Source organism: Acinonyx jubatus, chromosome E1 (genome assembly GCF_027475565.1).
Source record: "Acinonyx jubatus isolate Ajub_Pintada_27869175 chromosome E1, VMU_Ajub_asm_v1.0, whole genome shotgun sequence".
Classification (NCBI taxonomy): domain Eukaryota; kingdom Metazoa; phylum Chordata; class Mammalia; order Carnivora; family Felidae; genus Acinonyx; species Acinonyx jubatus.
The window spans coordinates 25,516,950-25,542,578 of record NC_069397.1 but is presented as its reverse complement, the minus strand read 5'-3'; the positions used below and the strand labels follow the sequence as shown (position 1 = coordinate 25,542,578).

At 47.3% G+C, this 25,629-nt stretch overlaps 1 protein-coding gene across 1 annotated transcript in view; it reads right to left on the bottom strand.

Annotated features, from left to right (window-relative positions):
- BCAS3 (BCAS3 microtubule associated cell migration factor) overlaps positions 1-25,629 on the bottom strand; it is a 606,762-nt gene that overhangs the window by 22,357 nt on the left and 558,776 nt on the right. The window contains exon 26 of the mRNA XM_053211840.1: positions 2,018-2,185. Coding sequence (XP_053067815.1) covers positions 2,018-2,185 — 168 coding nt within the window. The remainder of the gene's footprint in view (positions 1-2,017; positions 2,186-25,629) is intronic.

Sequence of the window (25,629 nt, the reverse complement as noted above, 5' to 3'; positions counted from 1 at the left end):
TCCCTCTGCCCAAAAAGGGCATCTCCTATTTTCTGACCGGTGGGTCATGAAGTTTTAATTTCCTCTCTCGTTTCTTTTCTTCCTTTTTTTTTTTTTTTTTTTTTATTTCACAAACCTGCTTAAGGCTACAAAGACTCTCCTGAATCCCTCAGCTGTCTGGCAGATGAATTGCTGCCAGTTTTGTTCAGGTTACTGTTTGTGCCAGGCTGAAGTTCCCCAGCTCTGGCTGAACGCACCTTTAAAACTGCTGGCTGGCTGGTGCTGAGGGGCCCCAAGCGGTGTCTGAGGAGGGCTGCCCTGGAGCTGCTCCCTGCAAGGGTGGCTCCCAGGGAGTGAGTCTGGTGACGCCAGGCCCTGGTTTACATAGCAGGGGCTGGCAGGAGGGAAGGTGGTGCTACAAGGAGGTTCGGAAGGGGAAAAGCCCTCCTCCCTTTCACCGGCTTCCAAGGAAAAAGGGGTCGGAGCCCCCGCAGATGGCACAGCCGTGCCTCACCTCCAGATGCAGGTAGAACAATGGCACAACGGGCTGCTATCCACAAACCGGAGGGCTGGATGTCGGGTTGGAGTGCTGGTGTGCACACGTGTGTGCATGCGTGTGCGCGATGGAATGGGACATGGCTTGTTGCCACTTCCGAGATCCACACCTCCTCTCTTTCTAGGGAAGAAGTGGATGTGGAAGGGGGCTGGCCCTCAGAGACAGCTGTCTCCTACAGCCTGGTAAGGTACTTCTCTATCTCCAGACAAAGACCTTCTCTCCCCTTCGTGCCTCCACTCTGTGCATTTGCCAGTCAGTGCACAAGAACCGTGGGCAGGCCCAGAGCTGGTGCTGTGCAGATGGAGATGGGAGTGCTTTGGTCTCTCTCCTCTCCATGCAGGAGCAGGAGAACTGAATGGGAGGGAAGAAGAGAGGGAAAGGCTCAACTGCCAACTATCTGAGGGAGAGGGAGGAGCCGCATGGAAGTGAGAAGAAGTGTGATGACGTCAGGCATTTCAAGACCTGCCAAAAATGCTTTGACTCTGATTCCTGTCCCACGGTTGTAAGTTTCTCCTGGCTGGGATCCTCTTTCCAGGTAGGCATGTGGAGCAGGGGCGGAAACGTTGGCGGTCAAGAGTAACAGTCTTGAGAGGCCTCGGGCAAGCAAGAGCAGGAGGGCCCACAGCCAGGATCTGCGTGACCCAGTAGGAAGTTCCTGTTGACCTCAGGGAGTGGGGAAGAGGCCTGTTGTGCAGTCTTTCTCTTGGGCCTAAACGTGGGCTGGAGCAGGCATTAGCAGCACTGATATCTAGAATGAGGAGGCACTTTGGAAAAAAGGAGAGGCAGGCTGTATTGTAATTGTGTGGAGATGGAAGAATTGTGGTCTTTCCTAACTGTATGTTGTATACATGTGTGCGTGCACACATGTGTGGGTGTGTGCACGTGTATGCCTGCTGCTGGGACAGGGCTCACCCATCTTCGAAAGATGCTCTTCTGACTGCTCTCTCGTGTGAGAAGCTGCCCTGGGCCCCAGCTCCTGGGCCCTCTCACAGGCAAGAGTGCGAGGGCAAAGGCAGCATAAGAAGAAGCAGTCTGGGAGCCTAAACCAGACTTGCCTACTTCATGTTTGCTCTCTCCAGGTCAGCAGGCCCCCCTGATACTTGCTAATCTATGAAGCCTCAGGCACGACAGAAGGTGTCCTGCCTTCACACTCAGTGTCTTAGGGCTGCTGAAAACTTGGGGACTCCATGGTTGTCCCTTCCCCTGGAGAAGATGTCCTTCGGGGAGCCACACATACAATACAGTTGTGTTCATGACAGCATGTTTTAGGTATTCTTCCATGTAGGAGGGGTCAGTTCCACTGGGAACTCCTTTACACAAGGCTTTCCTGATACCAGAAACTTCGAAAACAATGGCAATCAGAGTGCTAACTAAAGAAACACATGGTTAAAACAAACACATACCCTCTCTTGCCAGAGAAGGTCTACACCAACATGTGCCAGTCACGCCCAAGTCAGGCTGGAAGTGTGAGGCCACCTTTACCTGTTCCAGATCCCACAACGTCCCGGCTTGGCGACTCTGCCATGGCATCGGCGAGCCGCTCCCGCAGGCCTTCCTCTGTATGCTCCATGGAGGACATGTGCCGTAGCCCGAAGCCCTCAGGCCAGCTCCCACACACCTCTAGCAGGGTCACGCTCCGGTCAAAGGTACCTGTGGCACACATGGGACATCTGACATTGAGTTCGTGCTTTCAGAGAGCGGACTGTTCTTCTGGCTGCCCACCACCAGCTCCCCTCCACACCCAGGGCCCATTTCAGCTCCTCTACAAGCTGGATGGAGGAGAGAACACCATGAAACATGTGTAGGGCAGAATGAGGCAGCTCATGCCAGTGGATCAGAGAGTGTAGACATTCAGAAAAAGACCTTCACATCACTGGGCTAGTGGTTTTTAAAATGTTCCCTTAGGGGGTCCCCTGGGTGGCTCAGTTAGTTAAGAGTCAACTTTGGCTCAAGTCATGATCTTGTGGTTCTTGAGTTTGAGCTCTGTGTCCAGCTCTGTGCTGACAGCTCAGAGCCTGGAGCCTGTTTTCAGATTCTGTGTTTCCCTCTCTCTCTGCCTCCCCCACTCGCGTTCTGTCTCTCTCTCTCTTTCTCAAAAATAAAAACATGAAATGTTTTTGAAAAAATGTTTCCTTAGGGGCTACAGGGGTCCTCTGAAGTCTTCAGGGACTGCTTCAGAGACAGGTCAAGGGCAGAGAACCTCCTTGCCAAGTTCAACCACAACACCTCTACTTTTCTTTGACATAATAGGGCTTCCCTTTACAGTTCATTTTTTTTTAAATGTTTATTTTTGAGAGAGAGAGAGAGAGAGTCCATGAGTGGGGGAGGAGGAGGGGAGAGGGGGACAGAGGATCTGAAGCAGGCTCTGTGTTGACAGGCTGACAGCAAGGAGCATGACGTGGGGCTCGAACCCATGAACTGCGAGATTATGACCTGAGCCAAAGTCGGATGCTCAACTGACTGAGCCCCCCATGCATCCCCCACCACAGTTCATTTTAAAGAGGGGTTACATAGCTTAAAATTTTTTTTAAAGCTTTCTAAACCACTATATTCTATAACTTATGCACAATCTCCTCATTTGACATTTGAGAATCAGAGAAGTAATGGCCCAAGATCCAACAGCAAGTTTGTGACACACTTGGTTCAAGGACTTAGATCACCTGATGCCTCAATCCAGAACTCATTCTACTCTACTGCATATAGTCTCCTGGCTGCCCAAGGACATATGTACAACTGGGGCACCACTTGGGGGATGCCAGTTGGGTGATAGAATCTTCAGCAAAAATCTTTCCTTAATCTGAAGCTGCTCTCCAATTCCAAAAAGTACATGGTGCTCTGTTCGGTGCTGAGATTAGATTTTACATGCACGATCACTTCAAAGTCGAAATTTAAGTTATTCTACTCTATTATACAGCAAGTCTTCTGTGAAAGCTTATTTCATCTACTCTCTCTTGGAAGGAGATTATCATCATGCTCTGTTGCTTTAAGCACATACCATTTTCCCAGTGATTAGGTAACTGAATCCACTGCATTTATTGGGCTTGGTTCCTGCCAGCACCAGGAAGATGGGGAAAAAATGCAAATGCCAATGTTTCCTAAAGTTAAAAGTACGCACAACACACACTTTTTATCAGGCCTTGCTTCTCCTCTTTGATCAGCCGTCAGAAACTATCTTTCCTAGGCGGTCAGGACTGGGCAGCGTCAGCACACACTCTCTACCAATGACAGGTGGTAATAGAGAGGGTGCGAGCCCCGGCCCCGGCAGGCGGCCCTGCCTCTGATAATGGCCAAAGCATTGAGGTGATAACCGTTAGTAAACACTCCGACAGCCGGTGACTCCATACATCAGCAAAGAGGGCCAGATAATCCCGAGCTCTTCTGACCAGACAAAGGCCCTTGGCCAGCCGGCTGGGATTTATATGTGTGGCAAGGGTCACTACTGGCTCCTGAATGTCATCAGCCAAGTTTGGCTTTGATTTATCTCTTGCCTAATTGTTGGGTAGATTTCTGGTGCTGGGAGAATGGGAGACATCTATAAATGTATCTCCCCAAGAAGAGGCCCACCTTGGGATGGGGTTGCTGGGAATCGGCTTGTCAGGTAGGACCCAGGAGTGGGAAGCTGCCCTGTACCACCGTCTCTCCCCAACAAGTAGGGTCAGGATGGATCTGGAGAGCCAGGCACTGGTAGTGGGGGTAGGGTGCTCTGAGTGTCAGCCCTCCAAGGGCCTGAACTGTGCAGTCATGCCTTGGCAGTGCCAAGCCCAGAGCCAACACCAGACCAGCATTAGCAACAACTTAAAGGTGCCCAGTCCCTAAAGACACACAGGGACTGATGACAGAAACTAAGATTTTGATTCCCCTCCCCGCTCACAAAGTCATGTTAGGCCAGTCCCTTTATCTCCTTTTCCCATCTCTGAAGGAGAACTAACAACCCTGCCTTGAAGGAATGAAAGGTGAAGCAAGGTTCCTGCCAGGAGCCTGTGTTCCTCTCTAGTGCTGCCCCGCTCTTAACTACAACAGCAAGGGCTATAGCATCACTGTTTCTCCAAAGACTCTGCCTGGGACACGTACGCCTAGTAATTTCCAGCTGAGGGAATTAATAATAAAACACGGACACTCCTGCTCCTTGTACTCTCAGGGCTGGGGCAGGGGTGGCTTTCTTATGGGCAGACATGTCTCAGAGCCTGTCTCAGGAATGGGGAATGCCCTTTCCTTTTGTCACTTCCCAAGAGCAGCGTGCCTGCCTTTAGAAAGGCACTCAGTCAGCGTTCGTACACGCTGCTCTTAGAGGTCAGGGCGGCCCAGCATATAGCAGGGCCAAGAGGAGAAGGAAACAAAATAAGTCAGCAAGATATCACAGCAAGAAAGGTTCAGGTAAGAGGGTGGGCCTGGACTGTGACAGATGGCAAAGGCCAGAGGAGCAGTAGCGTTTGAGGGACAAAACAACAGCACACAGGAGGAAAGACTCATGTGCTGGTGGAGAATGGAAACAGATCTGGACCTAAATGTAGGCTCTAACACATTTCTTCTGATCCTCTGAAACCTCATCCGTACAAATTGAAAAGCAATACAATTCTACAGGGTTGTTGTGAGAATTCCATTAGACAAATGCACAATCACCTGGCACACAGTAAGTGCTCTGCACAGGAAGGGTGTGCTCATGTATATGTTAATAATAACAAATAGGTACAACTTTATACCACTGGAAGCATCATCATAAATTTTGACTATCACAATGATCCTGAGAGGCAGTTCAGGTACTACTCCAATTATGAGAGAGGAGCTGGACGCTCAGAGAGATTAAATGGCATGCTGGAAGTCTCTAAGTGACAGATCCGGAACACAGGCCCCTGATTCTTCCCTGGGAGTTCATTCTATCAGTTTACACATTGCTTCCCTGAGCTGCTTCTGCATATGGAGAAATCACCTCGTCTTTTCTAACTTGTTCTGAGAACTCTTGTCACCTTCAACCAATACCTTTAAAAAAATCTTTCCCACTGCTGGGTGCTCCGTCGTTTAAGCATCCAACTCTTCATTTTGGCTCAGGTCATGATCTTATGGTTCGTGAGCTTGAGCCCCGAGTCAGGCTCTGTGCTGACAATGTGGAGCCTGCTTGAGATTATCTCTCCCCCTTCTCTGCCCCTCCGCTGTGCTCGCTCTCTCTCTCTCTCTCTCTCTCAAAATAAATAAATAAACTTAAAACAAAAATCTTTCCCACTCCCAACCAACCCAGCTTCCTTGGAGTATCATGCTAATGCTGATGATCCTCACGGTAATTATCCTGTCTGTTGGATGGTACACAGGAGGGAAAAAACAGTGAAAGAAGATAGAGTATGTTCTCTCTCTTTTTTTTTTTTAATTTTTTTCATGTTTATTTATTTTTAAGAGACAGAGAAACAGAGCATGAGCAGGGGAGGGACAGAGAGAGAAGGAGACACAGAACCCGAAGCAGGATCCAGGCTCCAAGCCGTCGGTACAGAGCCCGATGCGGGGCTCAAATTCACGAAGCGCAAGATCATGACCTGAGCCGAAGTCAGACGCCCAACCAACCGAGCCACCCAGGCGCCCCGAATATGTTCTCTCTTAACATGGGCATTACTAGGATGCTGTTGGTAGGAGGCTGGGGATACAAAAAGCATCCAGCAAAGGAGCATTGGACCATTTCTACTGTCCTGAGAACTCACAGAGAGGATACAATCAGTGGTCCTGCTTATTGTGCTGGAAGGAATCCCAGTAGAGCCCCCTCCCTTGTCCTTCCTTCCACCCCGGCCAGTGCAGATGAGGACAGCAAAGGAGCTCCTGCATTCTCCCAGTCTTGGGGAGAGAGAGCTGCAGGTGTGTGTGTGTCAGCAGGGGCTGGGGTTAAGAGGCCAAGCCCTTAGAGAGTGAGGTCACCTCCTCGCTCTCAGGCAACCGCACATCTTGTCGGTGTTGTCGGCACTGCTATCATTCATCAGGTTGGCCCAGAGACACTCCATCAGATGAGCAGGCCCTCTGAGTCCCATTATGGGAGAAAGGGTCAGTTTCAAGGGGAAAGGACACTTAGTGCAGGCCGTTTTCAAAGCACAAAATATACATTCTTAGCAACAAAGATCTTTTGCGGAAGCAATGTTCTGCTGTTTGCAAAGCCCCCTTACTTTTATGATTTCAGTTAACTCGCACGTTCATCAAATATTGATTAGTGTCCACTACGATTATGAGTCAAGCATTGTACTGAGGTATGAGGATACACAGTGAGCCAAAAAATAAAAATAAAAAATAAGTTCATGGTCCTTCACAAAACTCTGGGAAGCAGCAACTGTCACCACTTTACAGATTTATCTTTCACTGAGTCTGAGGAAGAGAGGTGAGGTAGCTTAAGGGCACGGGCTTTCGATGTAATAGTCTTCCTGGGACTCCCTCCCCTCAGGGCTGCCACCCAGCCTGCTATTCTCTGCACGGCATTTTCTAAGATTTAGTTCAAGTCTCACCTGCTCCGTGAAACCTTGAGTGAGTACCCAAGTTATAATGGGTGCTGTTTCATAAAGCCTGATTGTATGACAGGCCCTTTACCTCTCTGGTGAAGCTGATGAAAGCGATAAACTTACCTGAAAAATGTGTTTGCACACATGAAATTATGTAAGCAATGTCATAAAACACTGTAAAGGGATTATGTTTCTGTATGCTTCTGAAGCCCCACTTTGGATCCCAGGTGGTATCATTCCCATCCTGCCTTATATTATTCTCATGATCTGCTCTCCAGCCTAGTTTAGAAGTTACTTGAGGGCATGGATTCCTCCATAATCCATAAGTCTGTAGTAAGTACAGGACTTTGGGCATCATGCTTACTCAAAATATGTTTGCTTATCAACTGATTATGACAACCTGAGAAACACCCTTTGGAGTCGATACCTTTGAGTAGGATCTCAGAACCTAAACATCTAGGGCCAGGATTGGGAGGAATGGGATGGAGGTAGGTAGAAAAGGGGGCTAAAACTAAATAAGGAAGGAGGTTATAAGTGAGCAGAAAACAATGTCACAATATCCCTCTGCTGACTTCTGTGCATTTATTTTAGATTTGAGACCCTGGGAATTGGAAGAACCAAACCACGTGCCTTGGATGGCACAGAGAGCCAGGCTCATACAGGTGAGCTTCCCGAATTCTGCTTCCCAGCTTGGCATCCTGTGTTACACTCGTTCCCCAGAGGAGAAATGGGTCAGGTTCTTGGGTTTCACAAACCCATTAAAGACATGCTGTGACAGCTGGTAAGCCTGCAGATCCTGGGGAGCCTAGGGGAACACGTGCTCTGTCTTTTGTATACCATTGTTGAGGGGCAACGAAGCTTGAGGGAAAGAGGAGGTATGGGGGAGGTGGGGTGTTCCTCTGAGCTGATAGTGTCTAATCACACCATAGCTATTCAGGAGACTGTGACACAGCCTTCCCTTTGCATCAATTAGGTTCGGCCCAGGATCTGAATCTTGATGAGAGCCCGTTGATCGGATTTCCAGCCACCAGGGAGGCCAAGTAGCAAGAACAAAACTCATCGTTAAACAATTCTCTTCAAGACATAAGCCCTTCTAGGTGAGAGCTCATGACAATAATGATGTCCACAATAACTAAGAAATGAATCCAGGTGGGATGAAAGCAGCCACTGGAGAACTTCCTTGCCCGTTCTCCGAACTAGCTCGCTAAACTGAACTTGAGCCTGGTGCTGTGGGGGAGAGCTCCTCCCCTGTTCGTTGTGTATAAGCACAGGCTGAAGACATTAGCTTTATTTGGTTACCGGATGTGACCACTGGCATATTTCACTATGTCAGTATGCACTATGTTGGTTCTGACCAACAGAGATTGGTTCACTGTAGGAAGGTGAGAGAATATGAGGACCCTGTCTGTACCTCTCAATCCTTTAAGGATGGTTCCCAAGATAACCATGATCCCATACCCACAGACATGGTACAAAGCAAAGGGACCCAGACTCTCGAAGTCTTTTATGACTCAAGATTATCTAATGTGACAGTGTGCCATGTTTGTTCCATATTCATCCATTTGGCTGTGGGGTTTGGATTTTAGGGTTGGGCCATTTTTAAAGGATTCGCTACTCCACTGGGGCCCCTGGTTGGCTCCGTTGGAAGAGCACATGACTCTTGATCTCAGGGTCATTGAATTCAAGGCCCAAGTTAGGTTTAGAGATTACTTAAATATATAAAACTTAAAAAAAAAAGGATCTGCTACCCCAGTTCAGAAGTGAATTGAGCAAGAGAAAGGAAAGGTACCAGCAAAGGAGAGAAATGCCTGCACTAATGTTGGCAAGCCAGGATATGCTGACATTCCAGATGTGATGATGTTGTGCACATCTGTTCTCACAGGCCCTTGGGGCCACTACTGGGAAAGGATTATTCATCATTCATCATAGGTCCATGACTAGACTGCCCTGTGTGACCAACATATCGAGGGGTCCTAAGCCAGAGAACAGGAGTTCAACAGTAAATAAGATGCCAAGATTTCTTTGCAATTTAACAGAGTAGTTGTTTTAGCAACTGCTTTCACAAGTACAATGTACGATCACAACTCCTATGTTAAAGATTAGAATACAAATCACAACTCAAGACATCTAGGTTACAAGTAGACTCCTCCCATGAACTTTTCTGGTTATTCTAGTCTTAACTTCCCCACTTACCACATGGACAATAAATGACTGACCCCACATAAGGGGTTCATTATGTTAGCACGAATGGTTTCAAATGTAATTAATAGTCATACACAGAGTACTGGAGAAATGGTGTTTGATGTATCCTAGGGTAAAAGGTACCACATTTCATCTTCTGGGAATCAGAAAACATAATTAAGCATTCATACCATATGTGTCTTTTTGTTTGTTTGTTTTCTTAATTAAAGGCATATGGTAAGCAGAAGACCTGGGTTCAAATGCCATTTCCTGCTGTTTTCTCACTGTATGACCTTGGGCAAGTCATTTAGCCTCTTTGGACCTTGGTTTCTTTACCAGCTAAAGTGGGTTGAATTGCATTTTCCCCCAAAATAAGAATATGACCTTGTTTAGAAATAGGGTCTTTGTGGACATAATTAAGGATCGAAGATGAGAGTATCCTAGAGTTACAGTGAGTTCTAAATGCAGTGACTGGTATCCTTACAAGAGAAAGGAGAGAGAGATCAAAGAATGGGAAGAAGGCCATGTGAAGACAGAGGCAGAGAGCAGACTTCTGCTGTAACAAGATGAGGAATACTGGGAGCCACCAGAAGCTGGAAGAGGTAAAGAAGGATTCTCCTTTAGAACCTTTGGAGGGAGTGTGACCTTGCTGACACCTTAATTTTGAACTTGTGGCCTCTAGAAGTCTGAGAGAATAAAATTCTGTTGTTTTAAGTCACCAGGTCCGTGGTAATTTGGTACGGCAGCCCTAGGAAAGGAATACACGTATAAAACAGGGAAATGAATATTTGCCTTCTAGATTATCGTGAGCATCTGATCAGATAGTACATGAAAGAGTGCCTCGTAAAACTGCACAGGGCCGCAAGAATACAGAGGACTACCCTCGGACTATGTGTGCAGCTCTTTGGAGTGGCATGGGATTCGGTGAAAGGGTTAGAAAGTGAAGAAAGTGACTGGGGACACTTCTAGGCCAGAAGACAAGAAGCTAGAGGAGAGGTACTGGTGTGGGAGCTCCATCATTTTATTTATTTATTTATTTATTTATTTATTTATTTATTTATTTATTATTTTATGTTTATTTATTTTTGAGAGCGAGAGAGACCGAGCATGAGAAGGGGAGGGGCCGAGAGGGGGACACAGAATCCAAAGCAGGCTCCAGGCTCTGAGCTGTCAACACAGAGCCTGATGCAGGGCTCAAATTCACAGACCACGAGATTTTGACCCAAGCTGAAGTCGGAGGCTTAACAAGCTAAGTCACCCAGGCCCCTGTGGGAGCTCCATTATTAAAGCTGAGTGGTTCTGTGTGGTCACACAGCAAAGGCCTTTGATGGGGACTTATGGCACAGAAGTGGGTGCATGTCCCCCACTTCTCTGAGGATGTCTGCAGGGGGCCCAAGAGGGCAGGGCAGGTGGCCTCTTAGCTCTGAGGTTGGTTCCTTTCCATCCTTGTGATGTCCCTACACCCGTAGGCAGGGACAGGATGTTTTAGCTCCTAAATTCTTTAGTAAATGAATAGAATCATACTCAACACAGGTAAGGATAATATGAGATAGGCTGCTGCTGGTGGGAATACTACTGCTATAAACTACCTGAAGGACAGTTTGGCAATATGTATTAAGAGACTTTTAAAAACATGCCCAATTACTGATCCAGGGATTCCACTTCCAGAAATATAGCCCAACTAAATACGATGCCAATATGGTAAGGTGATAAGATGATCATCTTAGGTATGATCAGATGCCTTCATGCATAAAGATGCTCACTGCCACCTTAACACGGCCTTAAAATAAGGTAGTTGTTAAGTAAATTATACTTGCTTCTTGCAGTAGAATATTAGGTAGTCATGAAAAATAATGCTTATAAGAGGGGAAATTCTTTAAGATATCATATTTAATAAAAGAAGCCAAACAAAATTATAGAGTTCATACTACTGAGCAATGTAAAGGAAACATAGGCAAACATTTTTGAAAATTTATGACTAAGTGTTAATCATGGTCGTAGTTGGGTTACCATGGACCCTTCTGTTACAGATTATACCTGTCTATATATTTCCTGTGATGTTGGCAATCAGTATAAAACAAATAAATAAACATGAAACAGCTGAGAGAGAGAAAAAAATGCCCTGTGCCAAAGCATCTGTGCTGGGACCCAGACAGCAGCCCCATGAGGAGCACTTGAGGGGAGGACCTGAGTGCTGAGTCGCCTCCCCTGCACTTGGACTTGACTCAGCTGGAGGCAGGTGAGCCTGCAGCTCCATGGCCCTTATTTGACTCCTCTCCCAGTGTCCATCACTGGCTGAATGTGATGTTGACTCATCCCTGTGTACACTTGACATACTTCCTTTAAGTTCGTGTCAGGAATGTGCACCAACTTGTGTGTGAAAATGGCAGAAACAATTCTACCTCTGTACAAATTTCATACATCAGATCAGAAAGGACCAGAAGAGCAACTCTGGAAGGAATCCATTTTTAAATCGAGTCCCTTTATCTGTCATCTTTGTCCGGCCCTGTCATCCCAGCCCCCAACCTTTTGATAAACAGGACACAGCTTGCTAGGAGACGCCCTTTCATGATTGTCAAGGAATGTCTGAGCCCCTCACACATCATTAGGAGGTCATTGAACAGGGCCCCTGACTTTTGCCTGGGAGCCCAGGAGATCAGTCATCACTGAAGGGCCCACTAAGGAGAATTTCAACTGGCTCCACACTCAGAGCAGACCTGGAGGTGCCTCCGACAGAAGAGCTTTCCAAGTCAGGCTGACACTGGCATTTCCCAGACAGGATCTCAGAGATCCTTTCCCCCTCTGCTTTAAAACAGACACAATCAAGATTTCTATCCTTCCAAGTGGGAAGAGAAGGATCATTTTGTAGCTAGACTGCAATGAAAATATTCTCTGCAGGACGCTCTGCCCTGCTTCTGAGGGTAGAGAGAAAATGTACACACGGCACTCTGTTATAGGACTCCTATGGCAAGGCTCAGAATACACCGCAAGACAAACTATATCCTCGGAAACCTAACATCTCCTTGAATGGAAAAACTTCATGGAACTGTATCTCTCAGGACAAGTAAGCACTGGGTTTTCTAGAACAGTCCCGCTCCCAAATAATTAGTTCTGTGATCAGATCGGAGAGCAGGGAAGGCAAAAGAACTAACATTTGTTACCTATTTTGTGCTAGGCATTGTCACTTTATAAGACATTATCTCACAGAAATTACCCCAACAGGTCTATGAGAATGTGCTAACATTTCCATTTTACAGATCAAGAAACTGTGGCAGAGAAAAGTAAAATTTTGCTTAAGAGGACAATGTCAAGGGTATGGTTAAGATTTGGATTCTAGGGGCACCTGGGTGGCTCAGTCAGTTAAGTGTCCGACTTCGGCTCAGGTCACGATCTCATAGTTTGTGGGTTCAAGTCCCACGTCAGGCTCTGTGCTGGCAGCTCAGAGCCTGGAACCTGCTTCAGATTCTGTGTCTCACTCTCTCTCTGCCCCTCCCCCACTTGCACTCTGTCTCTCTCTCAAAAATGAACATTAAAAAAAAAAAAAAAAGATTCGGATTCTAGGTCCAAAGCCTATACTTTCCCAACTAAAATTCAGGCTGGATTTTCATTCTGAAAATATGGCTGCAGTACTAATAAGCGGTTTTTCAGTTTAGTCTTTCTAGTCCAGGATTTTTAAGTGGTTCTTGCAGTTAGGCAGTGGGGGGGGGGGGGGGGAGGAGGGGACAGGACAAACAACCCAACCGAAATCCTGTGTTTGTCTTAACAGAGATTTCAATGCTCCACAAATAAGCCAAATTTGAGGCTCTCAACTGAGAACTCTGAAGTCTGGAACCTGGGGCTAAGAAGTCTCCTGTTTTTATTAATTAAAGAAGATGTTTCAAAATCATCAGATTTATCACGACTGGATTTCAGATGTGAAACTCAATATACACACAGACATGCATGGCTTGTCCTTTTGGGTTATTTTTGATCCTTCCTGAGGATCTGCATTTCCTCAGATGAGACCTCTTCGCTTCCTGGGCTGGCTGAGATGTCTGGAGACCCAACGTTGCAGGCCTGGGCCCCTGCTGGCCTCAGGAATTTCAAAGGCCAGGGAGGGAAGAGTGGGCAAAGTGGCTCCAAACTGCCATTTGCTCCTCTAAGCCCCCAAGGCAGTAGCTGTGGGAAAGAAGACAGGAAGTCACCCTGTGCCAAAAGAGTGTCCTGGATGTGCCTGCAGGTCTTGGAGCTGACTGGTTTGATGCGGTGCCAAGTTTTGGTTTTGTTATTTTGGTAGTCACCTAACCATGTGGGCTTTCAAATGATGCTCCCAGCTTGGGCATGAAGCATTGCCATTTGTAGTGTGTGGTCAGCCTTCCGCTTCTCTCTGCCATCAAAACCCGTCAGCTCTCACTCCAAGGGGCAAACCTGAACCAGATTTTCAGCCGCAGGGGTCTTGGGATGAAGATTTGTGCCTGGCCTACCATTCTCACACGGGGTATATTATATAACAGGATCCCTACTTTTCAGGCCCTTACAACAAAGCTGTTCAGCAAAGACTTGGCCTCGGGGCCTGAGAAGAGCAAGATGAGAAACAGCACTGTTTGGACAACGGGGGACACCCACTGGAGCTGGGGTGGTTGGGGACGGTTTCCATCAGTCGTGGTGGTTTGACGTGGGTGGAAGACATTCCACAGTAAAGGGGACTGTCTGAGTACAAACAGGAAGGCAGGGATGTTCCTCATGTAGAGGCGGTCAGTAGAATACAATGGGGTGGAGGGTCCCTCATGAAGAGTAATATCTCACATGGTTTCTCAGAATCGGTGCATATTTTCACATAATTGTTTCCTTTTGATTGTGGGATCATAGCAATTTGTACCATAAGCAGGACAGACACTGTTGATTCCATTTTACAGATGAGGATACTGAGGCTCCTGCTGAGTAAATGACTTGCCTCAGTCACCTTAGTTTCTTCTCTTTTTATTGCAGTATAGTTGACTGTCACCTTACTTTCTTGCCTCACAAGGGAGCTGTGGAACCATCGGTGAAGGTCCTCCATGAACAAACTGACACTACAGAAATACCATCATGGTGGCTTGAGGCAGGCGCCAACACTGGATCACAGGGTAGACGGGTGATTTACCTTGCTGAAAACCTAACTAGTGCTTGCTTAGGCCCCCTGTCCTACAGAGACTTCCTTGACTTTCGGCCTCGTTTCCAGTCTTGCAGCCCATGGGGGTGTGGGTGGAGGTGGGGGTTCAGCTTGGTATCACTTGAATTTATTGCACAAGGTGTGTCCATAGCTTGTTCCACACCTGAAACAGTGGGGGTGCCTGGGAATTGTCATTTCCTGCCTTGACATGTCCAAGTGTTTGTTCAGCCCTGGCTGGTCACACTGACTCATCAGCCCAGGCATGGAAACCAGGGAGGATGTAGGGAAAGGTTGAGAAGCTGCAGGAGCAAACAGGGGGAGCAATGAGGTGCAGAAATCTTAACAATGCCAACAATCCCTGAGACTGCACCTCTGCTTTACCCTTTACAAAGTGCTTTTACTCTCTTAATCCTCACAACACCCTTAGAGAGGAAGGCACCCCTAGAGAGGAAAGCTACTAGATACCTCTAGTCCTGGTTTCACAGCTGAGGAAGTAAGTGCAGGGAGTTAAGTGAGGGGCGGAGAGGAGTTTGGAGAACTCAGTCCTGCTACACCTTTGCTACTCAAAGTGTGAGCCACTGGCCAGCACAGCAGCATCACCTGGAGGCCTGGGAGCAATGCAGGCCCCTGCCCCAGGAAGCAGAGTGGGCACTGAAATCACACCCCCAGGGAGCTGTGTAACTAAAGGTGGAGAGGGCTGCTGACGCTGCCCTCCCCTCACTCTGCCCTGGTTCCTCAGAGTATATCTGGTTCTTCTTCTTCTTCTTTTTAAAAAATGTTTATTTACTTATTTTTGAGAGAGAGAGAGAGAGGGAGAGAGAGAGAGAGAGAGAGAGAGAGAGAGAGAGAGAGAGAGAGAATCCCAAGCAGGCTCTGCACCGAGAGTGTAGAGCCTGACGTGGGGCTCAAACTCATGAGTGCTGAGATCATAACCTGAGCCGAAATCAAGAGTCAGAGCTTAACCACTGCATCACCCGAGTGCCCAGAGTATACCTGGTTCTATCTACTCATTTAAAGACCAGGAAATTGAGGCCCAGGGAGAGGATGGGACATTGCCTGCTATACAAGCAGGAGCAGACAGAACCTTGGTCTCGCAAATCAGTCCTGGGTCCACTTAATCCAACTGACATTCAACTGCTGTTGGCCTTTCCTTGCCTCCTCCCTCTCTACAAATTCAACCCTCAAACTGCTCTCAGCTGCCAGTCCCTTGGCCTCTCCCCTCAGTTCCAGCCTTGTGTTAAGTGTTAACACAAGTTCTAGGGCCTAGGGTTAACACTCTATTAAAGCCAATAGGGAAGCTGAGACCTCCTGCTACCGTGGAGGAGCCAAGCAGGAGTGCGGGGCACCCAGGGGCTCCTGGCATAGCTGCCCAGGGCTGGCCACAGCTCAGCCAGCCCTCCCCCCTCCCCCCCCCACTGCCCCCACCTCTCCCCTCATGGCCTTACTGCCTTTAGGAGAGGGCTGGGAAACCCCTGCTTACCTGTGGAGGAGATACTGCACGGGCCTTATAAAATGTCCACTTCATTAGGAAGTGTGAAAAATGCCCAAATAAACTGTGTTAAGCCGGTTATGATTTCCCCTCCACTCACTGGTCTCCCTGGGTGCCAAGTTTGGCGCCTGTGAGTAAAGCGATTCCTAGGCCTTGGCGGGAGCCTGGGGCCAGGATTCCCCCTCCCTTCCCTCACTTCTAGTCCATTGAGGCCAATCAGGATGTTATTCATTTCCCTAGCTGAGAAGCAAGTTCAAAAGGGCCAGCAGAGCTCCTCTGCTCTGTCCCAGTGTGAGAAATGCCAATCTTTCCCATGAGGAGGAAGCCACATATTTTGTTTCTGCTACACTCATACAAGGAGCAGCCTAGAACGAGTGTGTGTGTGTGTGTGTGTGTGTGTGTGTGTGTGTGTGTGTGCGCGCGCACGCATGCATGCATGCAGAAACCTAGCTTTTTATCTCTGGACCTATGGTTCATAATGGATCCAGAGATCGGAGGCATCCATAAGTAGAGAGGCGAAAAAAGCCAAGGCGCCAAGAGGCCCCTAGGAGGGGCCTGGAAACCTCCTGTTACTCTCTCAGACAGACACAGACCTGTCATCCAACCTTGAGTTAGGGCTAACAGCTGAACAAAAGAATTTCTCATTGTGCTTCATTTGAGTTTCAGAAATGCCTTTAGGGTTGAAAAGCTACTAGAAGAGCTTTCTTACATCCCTCAGACTGTTAAAAAAAAAAGTAAATAAGAACCAAGTATATTTATTGTAGAAACACCTACCAAATAGCTAAATGAACTTGCAAATTCACCAAAACTCTCCTGGGCAAGTCATTAACCCTTTCTGGGCCTCCCTTTAAAATAATGAGGCCTGGGGGCACTTGGGTGGATCAGTCGGTTAAGCATCCGACTTCAGCTCAGGTCATGATATCACGGTCCGTGAGTTCGAGCCCCACATCAGGCTCTGTGCTGACAGCTCAAAGCCTGGAGCCTGCTTTGGATTCTGTGTCTCCCTCTCTCTCTGACCCTCCCCTGCGCATGCTCTCTCCCTCTCTCAAAAATAAACATTAAAAAATTATAAAAAATAAAAATAAAATAAAATAATGAGGCCTGGATAAGAGCTCTATGATCTTCAGAAATGACTCTCCTGCTCTCAAGATCCAAAATGGGTGGTGGCACCTGGTTTACTGGGTGAACCAGCCGTCCTCCTCCTCCCCTGCCCAGCAGCTGCTGCCTGTACTCTTTGAATCTAGCTGCTATCTCTTCTCTTCATTTAGTACCTTCTTCTTATTTTAAAAACCATTGTGAGATAGCGGTGTGGGGCAGATCTCTTGGACAGGTGAGGTGGTTGTAAGGTCACTGAGCTCTCTGTTGGTAGAAAGAGCACTTGCTTAAGAGTGAGAAACCAAGTGCTAGTTCCGGTGCTGTGTGACCTTGTGCAAGTCACTTCCTGGAACCTTGGTCTCTGCACTGTAAAAGAGGAATAATAATGCTAGTTATTATTATGACTAGCTATTCATAATTCCCAAAATGATGCTAAGATTCAAATGACAATGTATGTGATAGAGCCTTTGAGACTATAATGGTAATCAGTATGTAAAGTATTGATTTTACCCTTAGAAGCCAGATGGCTTTATGCTGGTGTTCTCACTACTTCCCTCTAGATCCTTTGAGACTTAAGGATAATGTCTAAGCTGTCTGGCTTCTGGAGGTGGGGAATGTCCACACAGCTCAGCACACTGCTCGATTCTAAAATGGGAATGTGAAGTTACCAATCGTGTTTTCACTGGAGCATTAATACTGCACGAGACACTTAACTGCTCTCCTCCAGGGTCAACGGACCTCACCCTGAAATTATTATTCTGATGTCCCAGAGATATCCAAGAACCAAGAGCCTGCAGCACAGATCTTGCCACGTAATAGGTGCCTAATAAATGTTTATTGAATGAATGAATGAAAGAACAAACCTTCAGTATATTTTGATCTGAAGTGTGTATCAAGGGTCTGAAGAGGAGTGCATGAAAGCACCTCCCAGCCACCTGCCCTCCAGGCAGCACTCCCCTTAAATCTCTCATTCTAAAATAACTCCAAAAAGAGGAGGTCTCTATGCTTTTTAGAGCCACACTCCTTAGTATTCTACTCAGCAGGTACCTCTCCCTGCAATATTAAAGCAAGTACAATTAATATCTCTATTTATCCTGGAAAGATAATATCCCAAGATGAATCATTTAGGAAAGATTACTTGTCCTGACTATTCATGAATGACCATGTTTGAATTTCACAGATTTGCAATTTCACACAAGGGGCACAGACCCTCTGAACCACTTCTATGTCTAATAAAATACCTTTAGTAGAGACAAAGCCTTTCTTCTCAAAATTGATCCTGAGAATAGTTGTATTAAACATATTTCATGAACTTCACTGTGAGGGCCAGTGGGCAGTATTAGGTCCCAAACATATAAGCGAGTAGAGCCAGCTCCTACATTGGCAGTAACCTACAAATGTCTTCTTTGTCTACAGATGGTGCCTCTTCCAAACTTCTTTAATAGCTTTTTAACATATGGTGGGGGCTTTTTTTTTTTTTTTTTTTTAATGCTGGATCACATTCAGGCCCATTATTCCATAAAATGGAGTGGGCAATCAGACTGTCTACACCAGAGGGCAGTGAGGGTGCTCTAGTCTAAATGCTTTAGAGAAGCACCGCTGGACCAATTATCTGTCTAAATGCAGGATTTCGATTGGCTTCCCGAATACTCGGACAGTTGCTCAGAAACTCTCCTTTAGATTAGTGGGGTAGCACTTCCGTCTTCACATATCTGAGGAATGCCACAGAAACAATGGCTCAAATTACGGGGATTCTCTGGAACCTGAGGTGGAATCCGGCTGTGTGTAGGGTGGGAGGGTGGGTGTGATTTGTGTCACTGGAAAGTGCTCCAATGCTCTCAGGTTATTACTGAACAGCCTCTGGTGTAAAGCATCATTCCCAGATTTTCCTAATGAGAAGAATCACCCAGTGTGCTTACTGAATAAACAGATTCTCAGGCCCTTCTCCAAGAGAATCCAATGTAGTGGTCCTGGGATAGGGTCCGATTTTTACCTGGGAATTCAGGGAACCACTGCTCTAGAGTAACAGGTCCTCAAATCCAGCCTTATGGCAAAAGCATGTGACTGCCCTCCCTCCATCCTGGTAGCTCAGGACTGTCCCCTGTGGCAACTCAGATGCTACAAAGAAAAGCCGACTGTACTGGCAAATTGCTGATGACTCCCCATCCTTCCTTAGCTTTCTTTGGTTTTCCTTCTCCCTCTCTGACCACCCCCAAGTCTCTCCCAGGGCCTAGCTTGGCTCCTTCTGCTCCTCAAATTGTACTGCTTCTAAGGGTTCTACCCTCAACCCTCTTCTCTTCTTCCTCTGTACATTTTGCCTGGGCGAGCTCATCCACTCCCAATAGTTACAACTACCAGTGACACGCTGCCTCCCGTAACTGCATTTCTGACTCAGTTCTCTCCTGGCCTCCAAATCCACGTCACACACCAAATACACTCCACAGGCACCTCCAACTCAGTATGTCCAAAACAGATTCACTGCATTACTTCTCTCAAACTTCTTCTCTATTTTCTACCCGAGTGAATGGCAGCACTGTCTTCTCAGTGACTGCCCACCCAGACTTCCCCCTTTCCCCCAGCCCACTGCTCAGGAAGTGCTACGGATTTTACTTCCTAAGCCCTCTCCAATCTGTCCCCTACTCCGCAGCCACTGAGTTTAGGCCCTCATCGGTTCCCATTGGGATTATTCCAACAATCTTTACATGGTCTTTCTGTCCCTTAATATAGCTTCCCTTCATTTAATTCTTCTTAGTGCCACCAGAGTAACCTTTTCTACAATGCAAATCTGAACATTTTACTCGTCTATCCTCAGGACAAAGCCCAATCTTCATAGTACCACCGTCTCTCATCAGGTCCTGGCCAGCTCTCCAGACTCCCCGCACACCATGCCCCACCTTGAATTTTGCCCCTGTGCCCCTGCATCTGTGTCTCCCTCTGCCTGGAATGCTCTTCTTCTCTAGCTAAGTCCTACTCATCCTTGAAAACCTAGATCAGCTGGGAAAGTTAACCACTCTTCTCAGTCTGACTTAGGTCTTCCAAAAGGCCCCCACAACATCCTGGCTTACCTTCCTCATTGCACCCTGGTGTAGGCAATTCAACAACAGACACTTATTGGGTGCCGGGAATTTTGGTAAAGGGGACAGAGTGCAAAGGAGAACAATAAAGTATTTCCTGGTCGACCCTCCTCACTTGACTGTAAGTTCCTGGAGGGCAGCATCTGCTGCTGCTTTTTTTTTTTTTTTCTAAATCTCTGTATTCTAAGTGCACAGCATATTGCCTCAGTTCTTGTCACTTAGCAGGAAAGAAAGAAGGGAAGGAAGAAACGGAGGTTGTCTAACCTGGAGATTAAGAGAGCTGGGATTCCAGTACTCAAATATTTGAAGTGCAATTTTATGGAAAAGGGAATCGATTTTTTATTTTTATTTTTTTTGAGGCCCAACAGGCAAAACAGGACACACACACAGAAGACAACATGCTGGCATATTTCAGACCAACATGAGAAGCAGAACCAAATGACACGACAAGCTGTCTCCTGCAGCCACTTCAAGACCCAACCCATGCTTGAGCTCCTTCATGAAGCCTTCCTAGAGTCCCCTGGGGAGGGACTGGTCCCTCTGCTACATCCCCAGAGAATCCGCAACTCTGATGCGGTGCACATGTGATTGTGGCGACCTGTTCTCGTGTCTTCCTCTCAGCTTAGTGCTGTGAGTGTTTTCCCTAATTTTTGTATTCACAGAGCCTAAACATGCAGTACAGGAGATGGCTAAAGGCTCAGGCTTTTGGGCTTTTATTCTGTCACTTAATAGTTGCATATGTTGGGCAAATTAGTTAACTCTCCTGTTTCAACGGACACCTCTTTAAAAGGCGACTAATAAAAAATATTAAGGCTGAAACAAAAGTGCTCAGCCCAGTGTCTGGCACACAGGAAATATTTCCATGTACTACCAGCCTGCTGGTCCTCATCATGACCTGGTGAAGTTCTTCTGTTTCACAAAGACGCTGAGGTACAAAGAGACTTTGCACTAGGCCATGGAGCTGGACCCTGGGGCCAGCGTTTTAGATGTCTCATACAGTGTATTTCTTCCAGGCTTAAACTTTAAAAAAAAGTTTTCTCCCTGATTTTTCAATCATGCTGAAATGAGCTGGCAATAAAAGGAAGTACTTTCTTCTCCAAGGGAATACAAGTGTTCTTTGTGAATTACATCACCTTTTCCAAAGGAATTATTTTATCAATCAGGAGAGAAGCGCAACACTCCCAGGAATTGTTTACAACAGTGCCCCTTGTCCTTTTCACTGGACTCTGCGGACCTTCTAAGTCAATTCCTTGAATTCAAAGAGGACTATGGCACTACACCACTGTCACTGTCCCAACAACAGCTCCAGCCAAATGCCGAGAAAGTGTGATGCTCAGGTGTGTGACCAAAGCAACACTCCTGGCCTCACAATTCAGTGACCTCACACGCCAAAGACTTCACCTTCATTCCAGCAGCTCACTCACCTGGATCTTGCAACTGCCTCTTCTAGTATTTTAAGCAAGAAATCCCACATCTTGACCATGAAACTTCCTATTTGTCTATCTCCCTGACTGTATTCTTCCTGATGATGCTCTCCCACCTCGTTGAGCTGGCTAGCCCCTGGAGCCCTTCTCTATTGTCCCAATCTACTCATTCCTTCCTAGTGACACTTCTTCACTGTCCATCCCAGAGTTCAGGCTCACAGGTCCAAGCGCACCCTCAACAACTCCCCTGTCACTGCTCCCCTGGTCTATCTGCCTCCCACCTGCTTTTCCACATGCATCCAAGATGATCCATCTAGCCACTGGATTCCTCTGCAACTACTCCTGGGCTGCCGGGCTGCGCCGGAGAAAATCTTGCACTTGCATCCACTGGTCCCACGACAAATTTACCAGCCAGGCCCTCCCTGCTCCTCAACCTTTTTTTTTTTTTTTTCCATTTGTTCTTGGTCAGTTCCCTCCTGTATTTCTTCCTTTTCTCAAACTCCCTAAACCTGTCACAACTTTCTCCCTCATTCTCAATAGATGACCTGTCAACTAACTGCCTTTGGGATTTCCTTTTTAGTTCTTTCTTTTAAAGATTCAGAAGCCTGTGCATCTTAAAAGCGACCAGTGTAGGGGTGACAAGCACAAACCGCAGCCCCTGAAGAATCAGCCAGCCAGCCAGTCAGGCATACTGGAAGCGGAGACTCCTCTGGTAAGAGAAAGCAGGCGAGAGGGGTGTCGGCTGGGAACACGAGGAACGCTCTTCCCGCCCTTAGTTTCCCACTGAATATGTTCTGGAGGGTTTTTGATTTTGCCCTTGTCACTTCTATTCTTCATCAGATAGCTGGTGCTGTGTGAGGCTGAGTGGCATCCTAAGGTGGAAGAAAAAGATGATTACAGCAGGCGAGTGAGCTCCTGCCCCAGGCGGGTGGTTTATAATCCGGATTACCCTGTACTGCCTCCAAACGAGAAGGGACAGGGCAGTCAGTGTTCCTGTCAGATGTGCGCCGTGCACCTGCACGCATATGTGGATCTATTTCAGAGTGATCCCAGGACTCCGAAAACACCTGTCCAAAGTGGCAGAAAGGTGCTAGAATGATGCCTCAACTCTTTGCCATGGTTGCCAAGCCTCTTGATGACCTGATCCCTGCTCACTCGTCCAGACTTGCCTCTCCCGCTCCCTCCCTGTCCTTTGCATTAAACATAAGAAACCTCTTTCCGTTCCTCCAGTGGACTGTGCTCCCTTTCACCTCTGGCCTTTATATCTTCATCTTGCTCTTCCCTTGATGGCAGCTTAAACAGAACTTCTGGGGCACCTTTCCTGACTCTCCCCTAGAACAGCAAAGCCTCCTGAACCTCCCTCATCATAGTACACTCCGTAAGTATTGCTGGTGTATCTGCTTCCTCTTCTAGAATAGAAGCCCCACAAAGGCAGAAGTATCATCTGTCTTGTTCTCTACGGTATCCTCAAGACTTAGGACCCACTTTCTCTAATATCTCTATCCTGATCCCAGAAAATCAAGGGTTTTAGATGTGGACAGAACACCAGTATCAGTTCACAGAGGGAAGAAAGTCCTGGTGAGGATGAAGCCGGGCCCGAGAGGGAACCAGTCTCTAGAAGAAGACCCAGAATCAACTATTGCAGGTTTCACGATGCAATAGCCCCAAATTTCAGCACAAGGTCATGCATGAAGAGGCCCACGCCTCTGATAAAGTAGAAGCAACTGGTAGGAGTTGGCCCTTGAAGACCAAGGGGACTTAATGACAAAGAATGATGTAGGCAGGTGAACTCAGGTTCCTGTACGTAACAAGAGCTCATGTATTCCAACTCCTCACGGGCTCCAGTGAGACTTTCAGACTCAGTTTCAGTGTTTTGTGCTGCTCTGGCCTGCACCTTCAGCCTGCTGTCCAGGCTCCTGGCCTTAGTCTCCTGCTCTCTGATCTTATTATGGACACTCACCTCTCTCAGCCCGCCCAGGACCTTCTTGCCAACCAGATTTTATCTGGCCAACTATACCCAAGCCTGCATCCAGCGAGGCCCTCAGTTCCTGCTGGAATGAGCTGACCTCCCCAAGCAGGTACCTAACAAAGCACTAGACCTTGTGGCAGGAAGAGAAATTTGGGGGCGGTGGTAGAGGGTGCCCCGTGGAGGCTGCAGGACTGAACTAAGCAAAGAACACTGCCACAGATTTGCTTTGCTCCTTCCAGGCAAAATGCCCAACTGGCACTGTTTTCAGAAGAATTAAGCTGCTTTGGACTTAGGCTGAGGATAATCACAAGTTCCTGGAGGATAATATTGAGAAGGGAACTGGCAGGAGAAATATTTGATCACACTCAGATCTGGTAGAGGATTGGCAGTGGGATGTTGCATATCTGGCCATCCAGTTGTTTGGCACAAACTTCTACATATGCTTCCTTGACCAGTACTTCTCAACTGGGGCTACACATCAGAATCAACTAGGGGGGTTTCCAAATATATGGAGGTACAGGTCTCACCCCATATCATAATCAGAATTTCTAGGGCATAAGATTGGGGCCTGGGCATCTGCATTCCCAGGTAGCTCGGAGGCACTCCCGGTTGCTGTAAGCCATGACCAGATACATCTCTGTTCCCATCTAGGTCAGTGTGTCCGCCTGGGCCTTGGCTAACGTGCTCACAAAGGAACATGGCCAAGAGGGCTGATGGAGGCATTTGATGCATACCCTCCATGAATCGACCCACCTCAGTGGTCTGGCAAGCTGGGAAACTAGGATGAGGTGGCTAAGAAGAGGTTACTTTCTTGGAGCATGCAGGAATATTCTCCCCTTCCTTTACGAGGAAATCTCTTCATGCAGTGCGTGGAGAGAAACCTGTAACCATTTGCTGCACTTATTTCTTTAGGGTAGTGCTCATCTCTGGATGCTCAAAACTGCAACAGGTGATCAACACGCGCTTGCTAACTGAATGAACAACTGAGATCACATTTGTTTGGGTGTGGGCTCTCTGCCTATGAGAGTGGGTGGCTCAAGGAAGTTGGAGGGATGGGGTCACCCAGCAGTTGGGAGATTCCCACACTGCCCTATTGCCCACTCACGGAGCCTGAGAATCAAGGATACATTCTTTTTTTTTTTTAATGTTTATTTTTATTTTTGAGAGGCGGGGGAGAGGCAGAGAGAGAGAGACAGAGACACAGAATTTGAAGCAGGCTCCAGGCTCTGAGCTGTCAGCACAGAGCCCAACGTGGGCCTTGAACTCACAAACTGTGAGATCATGACCTGAGCCCAAGTCGGATGCTTAACTAACTGAGCCACCCAGGTGCCCCAGGAAGGAAAAATTCTTAAGAACCAAGTCCTGAACTACCATGGCTTAGGCATGTTCTTAGACACCTAAATTCCTTAAAACTAAAGTGCCATATTATTTCCATTTAGGAATTGTTATCCCAATTATTCCTGAAAGGAAATGTCCACTTATGTCCCATTACTGGCTGCTAAGTGTAAGATATTTTGGATGTCACAGAGAACAGTGGATCCGAGAGGGCCGAGAATAGGCCAGCCTGACTTTGGGTGCTGAATCTTACGCTATGGAGGCAGCATTACAACACTTGTGACTTTGGATTAAGTATGCTTTCATGGGTTCTATGGAGGCCTACTGGAAGGTTGTTGAAAGACTCAAATAAAATAGGAAGTGTATATATACTTCCTCTCTAAAGTGCTGCACTTTGAAAAATACAAGGATTTCTTCTGAGGACACTGCCTGCTCAGTAGTCCTCCCCTGTGGCTGATTTCTCTCCTCCAATCCTTTTAGCTCCTCACTGATGCAGACTTCTCTTCTTTTTTTCATAAAACCCACAGCTTTGACTCTGGTGGCATAAGACTGTACTGCCTCTGGCCTCTCCTTGCCCAGCACCCCACCCCTCATCCCCCATCACACCCCTTACTCCTTTAAGAGTTTAGCTCCTGATTTCTGTCATGAGTCATATAGACGATCCTTCCAATCACCTGGCCTCTTAATTCCTGGACCTCCTGACTTCTAGCACTCACCTCCTTTGCCTCTGCCACTCACTGCAATGGCCATTCCTTTGATATAATGAACAACAACGGCAAACACTGCCACAACGTCAATTACCAAATTATCTCCCCACCTCCTATCTTTCTAGTACCACAACTCCCAACAAGCCTCCGACCCCACCAAGGTCTCTTACCCATTGATCCTGCCTGCCTTGGGTCCTTCTCCTCCCACCATATGCAATTGTTACA